Source organism: Octodon degus, unplaced genomic scaffold (assembly GCF_000260255.1).
Source record: "Octodon degus isolate 3935 unplaced genomic scaffold, OctDeg1.0 scaffold00119, whole genome shotgun sequence".
Lineage (NCBI taxonomy): Eukaryota > Metazoa > Chordata > Mammalia > Rodentia > Octodontidae > Octodon > Octodon degus.
The window spans coordinates 1778052-1792392 of NW_004524695.1; the positions used below are offsets into that span (position 1 = coordinate 1778052).

Here is a 14341-nt window from a genome sequence, read left to right on the forward strand (position 1 = left end):
AAAAAAAAAAAAAACAGCGAGAAGAGAAGAGAAGAGAAGAGAAGAGAAGAGAAGAGAAGAGAAGAGAAGAGAAGAGAAGAGAAGAATTTATCCTTTGGAGGAGAAAGGAGATTGACTACTTGATTTCTAGAAATGCAATTTTTTTTTTTTTTAAAGAAATGTAATTATACAAAGGACTCCGATTGACAGAGTTCAGAAATGGGAGTTGTGGAAGCATAAATAAACTGATGATGGCTGGTAGTCAAAATTTCAAGAAAACTGTCTGAAGCACTCATTCCATGAAGCTACACTGATGAACCAAGAAAATCTTGCCCCACCCAAAGGTGACATAGGAGACTTTCAAACTTCTGGCCAAGCTGCTCTATTCTAACTTTTGGTCAAAATATAAAGCATAGCCTGTAAGCCATGAATTTAAATTTACTGCTACCAGCTTTCAGTTGGATATATTAAGGGATGGATTACCTTTCTTTTAAGTTTTTTCTTAGTAGGTGTCAAATTTTAGAAGAAAAAAAATGGTCTAATCTTTATTTCTTTCAAAATGAAGCTATTATAGTTCCTTCAGCTTCAAAGCATTTTGCCTAATAAAAAATTATCAAATGTTTAAGTGATAATTTGGTATCTGATGCTATCATAAAAACACAGAAAATTGAATTTGACATCACAAATTTAACCCCATTAATCATGTATGCACTTAAAAACTAACACATGGAAATTCTAGCGTCACTATGATTTACACAGTAGAAAAAAAGGCTGAAAGGTTGGCCTTTGTTAATTGAGAGTGTCAGTATTAATAATTTAACAAAATTCTGCCTGTGGACTTCTGGCAACATGATATAGGGGAAATAAACATCCTATTTGTTCTGTTAGAAAGCACATAACTGAAGCTTCCTAGATGTCCGAACAGAAGTGAGTTCAAATTTTAGATTTACACCAGCTCCCAGAGTTTCCTGGGAAAGCTCAGAAATAGGCAGGAACAGACAAGATCCAATAACCTATTTTCATTTTAAAAATTAAAGCGAAAGCATCATGAATTAGGAGTAGAAAAGTAAAAAGGTATTGCAAAACAACAGTATCAAACATTTAACTTTAGAATGTTCTAAAAGCCCAACTTATACCATTTTTAATATAAACTCTATTCTGTATAAGCATAAATATACTAATTAAATGAGATTACAATGATGAATTTTAAAACGTACCTGACAATTTATGTCTAAGAGAAACTCAGTATCCTAAAACATCAATGGTTTAAGGAAATATAGTAGGGGCTGGGAAGATAGCTCAGTGGTACAAGCACTTGCCTGGCAAGTCCAAGGTCCTGAGTTTGATTTCTAGTACCAAAAAACAAGGAGGGGAAAGGAGGATGAGGAGGAAGAGATGACAACAACAACTTCTTCCATGTATTGATATTCACAGAGCTGGCTAGGCCATTACCCCCTCAATTGGCTTTAAGCAATGCACATGGGTCTAGCCAGGTGCTGATGTGTATGTAGCCTTTAAAGCCATGTGACAGGTAGTCAGTGGTGCCCTGCCTACAAGCTCTAAACTAGCATCAGTGAGATAGGCCAACTGATGCACTGTCAGCTGAGACTGAGGCTGACAAAGAATCTGTGACATCTCAGGGCATGACGGGCAGACATCAAAGACGAAGCACAGTCCCCAGAACATAAGATACCTCCTCACATTGTGATATGCAGATCGCTCTCTCTGCTCATTTCCCTCTCCACAAATTGCAGAGGTGCTGTCGCTCCTCCTTCCTCACCCAGCTCACAGCGTGCACTTACTCTCCGCCATTCTCAGTCACTCGTCCTGAGCCACTCCACTCTTCATGAAAACCCTGTTTCAGCCCTGGGTTGAGGGCTCTGCTCTGGTAAGCCAGTGTTCTGACTGGACCTAGGACCCCCTTGACTCCCCACAGCTACAGAGACATATTTATCTCTTTACTCTCGCTGTGGATTATACTGCAGGTGGTAGACTGGAACTGCACACTGGAATTCCAGTAACCTTTCCTTGGGATGACAAACGTGGAGTCCACCAGATCTCCACAAGGCTGGTAGAAAGGGTTTCTGCACTGGGATGCTTCATGATCATGTTGCAAAAGAGAAGTAGTCTGACATGAGGTTTGGTATTTTCATGTTTCTTATCATGAGGACAAAATATGCTACATCCACAAGTTAAGGGAGAAAAGGGTCTCTATGGCTCTCGGATTCAGAGGTTTCAATCCATGGTTAAGTCAGAAAAATCTCAGTAGAAGGATGAATGGAGCAAAGCTGTTGGCTTCATGGGAGCCAGGAAGCAGAGCACAGGGGAAGAGCACCAGGAAGAGACGTGTCCTACCAAGGAACATGTGTGACTCACTGTCCCCAAGTGGGTGCCACCACCTGCCAGTACGTTCAGCTGAGCTCACTGGTGAGTCATCTCCTATGTTCCAGTCGTCCCTCCAGGAGGCTCTTAACACATTTATGCCACGTGCTACCATTTTTTATTAATGAAATTAATATACCATATGTGACTCAAAAAGCTCTAGGAACAAGACTTTGGTTTTATTTTGTTGTTGTTTTTTGAGGAACCAGGCATTGAACTCAGGCCCTTGGGCTTGCCAGGAAAGTGCTTATTCCACTGAGCCATCTTCCCGGTCCCTAGGAACAAGACTTTGAAGAGAAAAACATTTCTATTTTGTTCCATTGTTATGGCCAAAAATGGAACACCAGGCACAAAAGGATTAATCTGGTCAAGTGGACAATTGAGACAATTCTGAAGCATTCATTAAACAGGATAATGCAATTTGGAATAAAGTGAGGGCAGGAAATAAGGACAGACACTCTGGACAAGCCAGAGGTCATGTAAACTAGTGCTCCTGGCAAGGATAAGTATGAAAACTGAGCACGGAGTCTACTGTGGAAAAGGAAAGTTACAAGGAAAGAGCAGAGGCAGGAGAGGGGTGTATCAAGTTCCCACGAAATACTTAACTGCAACCCAAGAATCAACATCAGATCCAAAGAGCCAGGCTCACGAAGATGACCAAAAGTACCCTGGCCCAGTCGCCCTGTCTGCCCTGTCTGTCCAGAGGACTCACCACCACAGAGCCCATTAATCCAGTTCCGTGAATAACAGCAGGGGCTCGCAAGCCTTTCCTACTACAATCAACATAAATAAATAGATCTTACAGCACAAAGCAAGAAAACTCATACAAAAATAATATGTACATATTGGAAAGCTAAAACTAAAATTTCTCTAAAGCACTCTGGTATTTTTTCATTCATCTCTCTTTTAAAATGAAATTCATTTCATTTTAAAAATGTTTGGCATGAACTATTAAAAAGGTTTCATTGCTTCCTACTAAGTCTTAGTCTACTGCCTAAAAAACAAACCCACAGGTTAGAGGAAGACCAAGAGTGGCCGACAGACCCTGCTCTGCAGCCAGCCTAGGAGCAGCGTGCGTGCCCATGTGCGTCTAGTCACGGCTCTGCGTTCATTTGCTTCCCTGCATGTGCGCTGCACATCTACCCACTGAATCGCACTCTCACCTCCTGCACCACTATCCGGAGGCTGCAGGCCTGTCCTTTAGACACATACATCAAGGAGGACAAGCTGTAAAGAACAGGGATTTGCTGTATCAATACTCTTATCACAAGCTCAGGAACCAAACTTTAAGGGTTTCCAAATGAGTCCCTGGGAGGAAAGTTTAGGTCCAAAATTAAATTCTAGTTGGTGTGTAAATTCCTCAGATCCCCGGGCTGCTCCCTACTAAGCTTTTGCGTGCCCTGCATTTCTCTGAGTTTCCTTGTAAATTATCTTCACTGGCCTGACATCGTTTATCTACTACACAAACAAATTACAGGCACCTTCCCCATTCTTTTTACTGCTTTCAAGGATTAGTATCAGCACGGAAAAAGCTCAGTGATGAAAATTACTGGGTTTTTTCCCCCTCTAAGTTGAAATTTCAATAAACATTTTACATATTCATTTTTTATTATTCACAATGCTTTTGGACTTTCCACCCATGGGTACCAAAGCTACCAACCATCTTTAGATAATCAGCCTGAAAAAAAAGCAGTAAAGGATTTGTGTGGCAGATGCCCAGTTCTGTGAGTGAAGGTAGGGAGGACAAATGAATGCTGGGAGCCCCCCAAGAGCTCTGGCGAGCGCCACCAAAGGGGCCTAGAAGGGGCAGAGACAGGGAGGCCTTGGTCTGTGGAGACACTTTGAGGGGCACTAGGACTTGTGGGCACATGAGCAGAAACCACACTGGAGGGTTGGCACACACAGTCAAGGCTGAGCTTGGAGGGACTCTTGACTGCAACGTTATCAGTGAGCAGGCAGCAGGTAGATGGCAGGACATACAGAACTGAGTCTGGGAGGTAAGAAAGTGGAGGGAGGAGGCAGAGCAACAACACCTGTGAACTCATTCACAGCTGATACAAAAGAAGTCCCATACGCTTCATCATGACCTTCATGGACAACTCGGAAAAGAGCAAAACAGAATGAGAAAGATATTTACTGATTATGAACAGGGTCTTACCCTAGATACTGCATGTCTCGGGGCGGGGGTGGGGAGGGGTGGGCTGTGGGGATGAGGGAAACAGGAGGTGGAGGAGTGGGAAATGCCCGCTCAGGGACGACGAAGAGCTGAAATAGAAGCACAAGTCAAAGGGTCACAGGGCATCAGGGAGAGGGCCTTGCCGAAGAAAGCAATGCTGGGGTGCCAAGATGTCCAGGGCAGCGGCACCTCCCAACACATGGGCGCAGAAGAGGGCAAGTGAGGAAGTCTCGGCCACATCCTTCCCCTCACAGAGCCACTGAGGCAGACGCCCCAAAGTTTCTCAGGTCTCCTTCCACTTCGTGTTTCTTAGGTTCATCCATGTCGCAGCAAGTGTCAGACTTTCACTCCCTTCTACTGCTGAGCAGGGTCCATGGGACAAATAAGCCACATGTTCCTCATCTTCTCACTGGACAGGGACATGGGGACTGTGTCTACTTTCAGGCCTTGAGGTATTTACTAGCTTTTGTGTGCACATATGTCTCATTTCTCTTGGGCGACACCTGGGAGTGGAACTGCTGGGGCTCTGGGTAACTTTGCATTTAACATTGTAAGAAACTGCCTAGGCAGTTCGCAGTGTGTGTGGGTTCCTGCTTCTTCATGCCCTCTGCTTATTCTCCAGAGAGCCGCTTCTGGCTGTCAAAGGTGCCTCACTGTGGCTCTGTGAGCATTTCTCAAATGACTGAGGCGCACCCCTTTGGCATCCGCACTCCGCTCACTCCCGACTCACCTCCAGCAATAGCCCCCACTCTAGTAACACTGACACATCAGGTCATAAACTAGCTGGTTCCCTCCCACCTTAATAACAAAGCCGAAAGAGCTTCCCTGAATGATGCTGTGGTGACCTGGATGATCCCTGCTCTGCCCCACGCGCCTTTCCATAGCATTTGACTAACAGAAAAAGCAGTGATTTCTCCTAACGGAATTATTGTATCCTATCCCGGTATTACGCACCGTTATTTTGAGCAGCACCCTTCTCTCTGAGGGTGTTTTTCACATGATCTCCTTGCCTAATTTCAGCCTCAGATTCACTTCTGTAGATGGCAGAAGTCACCCTGAGGATTTGGTTTGAATACTACATGGGTATCTTTTCAATGCAGAACAATGTATTGTATCAATAACAAAAAAGCAAAACTGTCTATATATCAGTATCCTCCGCTCCACTGAATAATTAATCTTCATCAAATATATAACACTGAAACAAAAAAGGCCCTAGTCAAGAAAACTGGAAAACACTCGCAAGAGAAAATGAAAACAAAACATTCCCTCCAGAGATACAAGATTCCAGCTTTAACTCTATCCATAAATGTCCCACTACTGAGAATTCAGTCTCAAGTTCCTCTTCTGAAACCCACCAACTCTTCCTTCTATTGATACATAGTGCAAATATCCTCCTTTTTGTTCTGTTGTCACTCCCAAGACAGCTCATTAGATAATAAGAACATTAGTTTGAGTATTTTCATGAAAGGGCAGAAAGAACAACAAGCAGAAATGTACCGACAGCATGTATAACATAATTAAATCAAGCTCATTATCACCCTCCACCAGGGCGAAGTTAAAGCTCTCTAGGACTCCCAGGACTGGGGTATTGATGGCACGTGGTGCTACCTCTGTCTTCCAGCGGATTGCCGGCAAGGTTGATTGTGTGGAGTCCTGAGTTGGGATTATGCGACAGAGCGAAGGCCAGTTTTTGTGCAAAATCTCTGCAAGTAAAGAAAGAGCAAGTACACACAATGTAAAACTGTTCAAATAAAACACTGAAAGATTAACACAGTGAAATCTAAAAAATCAGAACCCTCCTTTAGGATATGAATCTATGTATTACGTTTTATGCTAATGTGCATTAATACTTTGAAAATTAAGAAAGCCATAGCTAGATAATGGTTCATTTCAATTTGCAAAAACCTCATTGAAATGCAGATAGAAAATATATAATTTCCTCTTTAAAGACACATTGCTGAATGCTATTAAAGGTATTACTTGACCCCTCTACAATTTACCAAAAATTAACACAAATCCTAGATTGAGTCTGCTTTTCACGAAAATACCTAGAAGGCTACTGTGTATCTCTGCTCTTATTTCATGGAACAGAACACTAATGAATGTAAAACTGATTACTCTAATTACTGAGTTAGGTGTTACAATTGCTAGTACATTTTATTCTTTAAAAAAAAAAAAAAAAAAACCCACTACTTTAGCTCTCTTTAACCCAAAATAATGGATACATGCTAGGATCACAAAACCCCAATCCTCATCACTTAGCAGCTGAAAAGCCTTTGTTCTAACAGATTCTAACCCGTGCTCTTAAAAGCAAAGGCTGGTAGTCAACAGTTTATCTAATGAATAAGCCACTAGATAAAGACTATATCAGTGTTCACTTAAGAAGGGAGAGAAATGATAAAATTGATCAAAACAAAGCAGTAAAGTCAACTACACGATAAAAAAAAAAATCTTTGTGCAAACCACACAGGGGAAAGCACTATTCTAAGTACTATTCAGATATGAATTCATCTATATTCACAACTTTAATTCTATAAACACTATCATTATACTCATTTTAAAAACAAGGACCTGAGGGCTGGCAAGATAGCTCAGCGGACTAAGCACCTGCTTTGGCAAATGCAGGGACCAAGGTTTGATCCCCAGTACCCCATGCTGTGCCGGCCCCGGCCCCTGGGTACACTGAGTCCAGGCGTGGTGCTGCATGCCTGTAATCCCAGCACTGGGGAGGCTCAAAACAAGAGGATCACTACGCATCCGAGCTGTGTAGTGAGACCCTGTACCAAATACATAAATGAAGACAAAGATATAAAAAAATAAAAATAAGGACCTGAGATATGGTGAGTCTAAAAACCTTACCCAAGGCCAGTGTACTACACTAATATACACTCAAAAGCATCGTGCAACAGTTACTGAAAGTGTCATCAGAACCTTGACCTTTGTGATTACCATGGTACACGGGGATATTTTTTCCCAGAGGGGAAACCACTATCTTCTATGCATAAGAATCTGAATCTTTTCTACAGAACTGTGCATAAGAGTAGATGGTGTAAACTCTGAAAAGAACACGGTCATATATTTAAGACAACACTCACGTTCTAAGTCCAGCATTTTCCAACACCAATTCTTCCAGTCGATTGGACCTATTCACCACCCTCAAGATCTGTTCACAGACATCCGTGGACTGTAACAGAAAACATTCGTTGGCGATTCCATAACTATAATAATGAAAAAGCTCACTTCACTCTTATGGCTCTATGTGATGCAACTTTGATTTCAACATTCATCCATATATTCATTCATTCAGTACTTACTGAGAGCATCGACTGCTCTGCACCATCACCAAGAAGACCCTGGGCCTACAGTGACACAGAGCACAAGCTGCTTGGTTTCCAGAGTGCACCATCCAGCAGGAAAAAGAAACAACAGGAACATTATGGTCTCAGCTTTTGTGCCCCTGCACCCCAAAATTCCTATGTTGAAAGCCTAATAAACAATGTGATGGGTCCTTGGGAGCTGACTGCACCCTAGAGGCGCAGTCCCCATGAATGAGATTACTGCCCTGATAGAAAGAGGTTTCAGAAAGCTCAGGGGCTCTCCAACCACATCAACACAGGGCCTGAAGGCACCCCGGACAAACTAGAAAGTGAGTCCACCGACACAGAACTTGCCCACCTCTTAATTATGGGCTTCCCAGACTCCACAATGATGAGAAACTTCTGCTGCTTATAAGCTACACAACGTACAGTATCTTGATATAAGAAATACAAATGGACTGATACAGAAAATTCATAATAATAACAAAATCACAGAAAAGTCATTTCATTAGCGCTAGGAGAAAACAGATGCCCATCTCACTCATCTTGGAAAAATCAAAGACGGGTGCAAGGAAGGTGCAGTGCCCATGGAGAGCTGAGGATGAAATGGTGGTGGTGATGGTGACAATACTACCAGTGTCTTCAGAGTCCCGCCACTGAGCTAGACCACGTATTTCACTGGGATCACTAATACAAGGTTATGATTATATTCTTTATACAGATAAGAAAAAAAAAGGTATAAAATGTCACATACTTCTATAGAGAGACTAAATAGCACTTGATAAATGGGGACTGGTATCATGGGGCTCCTTCCAGTATTTGCTAACCAGAACAAAGGGGGACACACCCTGATGGTGGCAAAGAGTTAAACATCTATGTTAATACCTATACTTTAGGGCCAGAGAGATAGCTCAGTAGAATAAGTGCTTGCTTGGCAAGCACAGGGTCCTGAGTTCAATCCCTGGTACCACCAAAAAAAAAAAAAATCCTATACTTTAAGGAATATTATATCTGGAGGGGTTAACAACCTAAGTTTGCAGACCAAAATTAGAGGAAAAAAGAGGGCCACAAGGAAAGCCAACATTTTGGCCCTAGCCTTCCAAGGTCAATTAAGACTCAGGACATACGAGATCTTGTACTGTAATGTCATGTAACTCGGTAGTATCCCACATTTTCTGATCAAGGAGATTAAGGGGCCAAAGAGGAAAGTGAACAATGATATAGAGTGTGCCTAAGGAGAGTCACATGGAGAGAAAACATTCTCTCAGGCTTTCACAGAGAGCACACTGGCCAAGCAATGGCCGTGACTCATCCACATGGCTGACACTGACAAAGGTTCTACAATCTGAGATACAGGATCTCAGGATAAATCCTGAGGGGATTTCACTGACCTTATCAGACCCAAAAGCTACAACTCTTGTTGCATAGGTCCTGCTTTACCTTGGTCTTAACCATCCAGCAGAAAAGTATAAAAACAAAGTATAAGAAGTAAAGCCATGCTGTTATGTTGAGCTGTAAGGGTCTCAGGTCAACAATTTCTGACATTGTCAGTGAAGTAGAAGACCCAATACTATTATGGACTACTGGACTCTTTTAGAATATTGTACTGAGTTAACACATCTATAATATTCAAATAACAGAACTTAACCAAAAAAAGGGGATACAGATGAATGTCCATTTTGTATCTGTGTATTCAAAATGGTTAGGATAGATATATAGTTACATTCTCTTAATGAATAGAGGGATTTGTTCTAATGGTGTTTGTAAATAGGATATCATGTCCGCATCGTGTACAGCAATTAACCACTAGGAAGAATGTATGCAGTGTGTTAATTATTGAAACTGTCCTACCAATTTGGCTTGAAACTGTCTCACTGCTATTTGTTTCTCAATAAAATTATGGAAAAAAATAAAGAATATTATGTAGTTAAAGAACTCTGGAAATACTTTAAATAGTTAGAATATAACGCTAAATAAAATGTTTAATTAGAATGAAACATTACAACAAGTGAAATGAGTAACAAAATCTTTTTTTTTTTTTTAGAAACAGGATCTCACTATATACTTCAAACTGGCCTTGAACCCACTGTTAGTCCAGAATGGCCTCAAACTCACAGCAATCCTCCTGCCTCAGCCTCCCAAACGCTAGGATTATAGGCATGTGCCACCATACCCCAGCTAGGTAACAAAAGTCTTAAGAGGACTAAGAAAACTAAAACACTGCCCCATGGTAGTAGAACTGTACCCGATATTTTCCTTAAGGGTTGCCATACGTCAGTGCTTTTATATTTATATTCTGCTTTATTGTAAAACTAAATTAAGGTAGCTCTTGACCTTATATTGTTTAATTATAAAATGGTGTTATAAAATCTCATTATAACTTAGGATCTACTTAAATCCTTTATGCTATAAATAAAAGAAAACATACATTGTGTCATGGGATACTTTTTTTCTTAAAGTACTGTGAACTTAAAATATATGAGCTGTCACATACGAAAATGTGACAATTCTTTCAGTATCAGATCACAAATACCCTGCTGGACCAACCATAATGGGAAGAGAGTCTGAGTCAAGCACCCTTTCAATCCCCAATCTGGATTGCCTGAGCCCCAGAGCATCCACGGCTCTCATAATTCTTTTGTGCCATTTGATTCTGCTCAGTCCCTGGTGCCACTTTCCAGCTACTCCAGGGCTCCTAATGTATCCCAATAGACTGAGAAGGAAGAGAAAAATTAATTCCAACTGACCTGATGCCTGCAATTTGCATTATGCTGACAGGGGTGATCTTCCCAACAGTAACCCCTCATCAGTGCAGTTCTTTGACAATTACATCTAAGGGGCCCAATGTTACTCTGTGTTGTCATGGGAAAATGTGATTACTTCGAGAATGTTTTTGGAGGGATTATTCTAAGTTTCAGAAGCAATTCATAATGTCATTCATTACCTTTGGAATCCAGAGAAATAATTTACCAAAGTATTGCTTTGAAGATTTAGGGTACATACTGGGTATAAATATTGCAATTAAAATTTATTAAAGAAAGTGTATTAAAGTGTGTCCAAGTTTTCTTTAAGAAGTCAGTAGGGAAGAGGCATAACAAGTCATTCCAGATTCTATTTATGCAGCTAACTTGTATTAAGTGTCAATTATATGTAAAGAATTATTTTCTACATTAAAGATTATATAGAAATGACTTTTAAAAGAGCTACACATACAAACCTAGAGCCATAATAAAGTAAGGTAACAGCTCTTTCCAACTGTCTACAGCATGATCAGCAACAATTTAAAAATTTTTACTTTAAAAAGCTGAATGCCATGCCCCACTAAGAACTCATGTTTAGTTAAAAATCAAATGCAAGCAGGGCGCAATGGCACACAACTGCAAGCTCAGCCATCTAGAAGGCTGAGGCAGGAAGTTCACAGGTTCAAGCACAACATGGGCCATTCAGCAACTTAGCAACATTCTGTCTCAGAATTGAAAAAATTAGAGAATTAAAAGAATTATCAGAATTAAAAGAACTGCAGATGTAGTTCAGTGCAAAGGCTGTAAATTTACTCCTGGAACCCCCCCAAAAAAGGAAAAGATCAAGTACATCAAATGCATACAACAAAAACTGGAATTAGTATAAAGTAACATATAAAATGATACAAAATGAAATAAGGAACTTAAAACAAAAATGGAGCTACATGCATTTCCTGTACAACCACATTATTTTTTTTTTCATAAATTCCATATGCCATACAGTTTTTTTTAATTAATTAATTTATTTATTTATGTGTGTGTGTGTGGCCAGCTCAGCCCACCAGGGGGCGGGGCTGGCTGGCATGTGGTGCTGGGGGATTGAACCGTGGTCCCTGTGCTTTGCTAAGCTTGTTCTAAATAAGTGCTTTAGACTACTGAGCCATCTCACCAGCCCCACATTATTTTTTTAAAGACACAATGATACCAACTGACTTAGCCAAGCAATAAAACTGAAAAAGGTAAGGAACATCCCAATTCTACTGCTATAATATTTCGATGCGTTAAGACTGCTGGGCAGCCAAGCACTACAGCTATAGTCGCAACTATGCGTGAGGCTGAGGCAGAAGACCGCTAATGCAAGGACAGCCTGGCAACACGCAAGATCCCGCCTCGGAATACAGTGAGGGGAGCTGAGCAGCCGTGCAGTGGCACGGCGCTTGCCTACCACGTTCCTGGGTAAGCCTCAGCACAGAGGAAACAGAAACAAACCCCCTAGAAAGAATGTTGGACAGAAACATGATCCTAATCACTTCTTTTTTTGTTTTTAATCTTCTATTCAAAACTAGAATGAGTGACTGCCAGTTTGCTTCATAAAACCAGCATAAATCATAAAAGTCGAAATTTTCTTGTGGTAACTTGACATAGGAGGCTTTTACTGGGCTAAGAATGGTCTTCATGATTTGGAGAGGTCTTATGACTTGAAAGGAAATCATTTATTGTAATCAGGAGGTTGATGTTTTAAAAATCTCCAAACAATGTGTTCTTATATAAGTTGTCCTTTCTTTCAAATAAATTAAGGTTTGAAAGTGCTCCAGACTGCCAACTGCAGGGCCATCAGAGAAGAACCACTCATTTATCCCCTAACTTCAGGCCAAAAAAACCCCTCATTAAATCACTTTTCTTTTGAAGATTTGTAGAGTAACAGCCACTGAGGCCACTTTGTATTATAAAATATCAAATGTTAAGAGTATATACATCTATTTGATGTTGTTGCTTAAATCTCAGTTAAGGCTGGAGAGATAGCTTGGCAATGTAAGTGCCTGCCTGACAAGTGGAAGGACCTGGCTTCAATCTCTGGTGCCACATGCCAAGCTGGCTCCGGAACCTAGGGTGAACCATGCTGGCCACCAAAACCTGGTGTGGTGGTACATGTCTGTAATCCTAGCGCTGGGGAGGCTGAGACAGGAGGATCACTAGGACTCTGAGCTGCGTATAAGACCCTGTACCAAATCAACCAATCAAGCCATCTCAATTAAGTGAAAGGCAGTTAAGAAAGGGCAGCCCTCCTTATTCCCTCTGCTTCCTCCCATCCCATCCCAAGGCACCCAAAGGCACACACATACTTCAGGGCTTTGTTTCATACTAATAAAAATGATCAGGTGCACGTTTTTTGTTTAAATACGAAGGCAGAGGATGGGAGAGGTCCAGTGGGAATAACGACAGAAGGCCAACACCAGCAACTCTCAGGAGCCCTCTCCACGCTACAGGGGTTGGGGACAATCTCCAGAGGCAGAGTATCTACAGCCTCCTTGGTACTGGCACAGGACTCTATTTCATAAATCACAAGGTCATGTGAGTGAACGTGCCACAAAAACAGACACGGCAGAGACGCATTTTCTCCTTGATCGCACAATCGGGCCCATCATCTTCTCCCTTGCCCAGTCCACCCTCTTCTCCTCCAACCGCTGTGGGCTAAGCCCTGCAAGGATCCCGTTCTGGCAAGCAGTAAGCATGCCAGGTTCTGTCCTCTTTCCCTTCCTCTACCTGCCTAACCCCGGAGGCTCCTCCACCAGCTCTGCTCCAACACTGCCAGCTGTCTGGCTGATGGGATTCCCAGCTTCCCACTGCATACAGGCTTGATTCCTGGCCTCTTTGCTGGTCTGACTGGGATGAGGAAGACAGCAACAGCCACGCATTTGGAAATGTGTGCAACACATCAGGGACGGTGGTGCAATTTCCACACACACCATGTACTCGTCCCGGCAACCTGCAAATTATATTGCTTTGTTCACTCATCCACTAATTCTGTATCTATTTAGTAAACCAATTTTTATCAAGTATTTGTACTCTGATGAAGCTATGCTAAGCCACTTCAAAAGAGCACAGGACAGACAGTAAGACAGGAGCCCTAACTATGCCACAATAACAGGCATGCGGGAAGCAGAAGCCCAAAGTCAGGGAATATATTGACGATCACACAGTCTGCTGGTAATTAGAGTTAAAATCTGAAACTTGGGTTTCTGATACCTAGCCCACTTCTTTTCTGTATTATACTGGTTCCCAAGAGGTCACCAGTGAAGTCAGCCCATGTTTTTTCATACCTATAATCTGTTCAGTCACCCACAGCCCTGACAAATTCAGAGAATGCAGCAGCCTGCTTCCTAGCCAGGTTCCACCCTCCACTTCTCCAGTTTCATGTTTCAATCCAAATCCTATCTCTCATTACAAAAACCTTAGCTCTCCCAAATTCGCACACCTATGAATGCTTAACGCTTCAAAGTAAGAGTCTCCACAAAAGCAATCACTAAATTATCTCCTGTCTTAAAAGGAGTATCAAAAAGCTAACTTGGGAATAAACATCTGTCCACGTGGCTTCTTTGGAACTTGCCAAATCCCCAATACAGTACGTATTTCCACTAGCAAAACAGACCAAATATTTGGTAGCCCCACCACTTATGAAAACGGACAGATGTCACTTCACTTTCATTTTGCTGATGAAGAAGTCTGCCTCAAAAACACAATTACAA

The 14341-nt window shown here is 41.7% G+C and overlaps 1 protein-coding gene across 1 annotated transcript in view; it reads right to left on the minus strand.

Moving 5' to 3' along the window:
- Positions 1-14341, minus strand: part of Carmil1 (capping protein regulator and myosin 1 linker 1) — a 310075-nt gene that overhangs the window by 133757 nt on the left and 161977 nt on the right. The window contains exons 10-11 of the mRNA XM_004640140.2: positions 7633-7721; positions 6146-6240 (exon numbers count right to left, since the gene is read on the minus strand). Coding sequence (XP_004640197.1) covers positions 6146-6240; positions 7633-7721 — 184 coding nt within the window. The remainder of the gene's footprint in view (positions 1-6145; positions 6241-7632; positions 7722-14341) is intronic.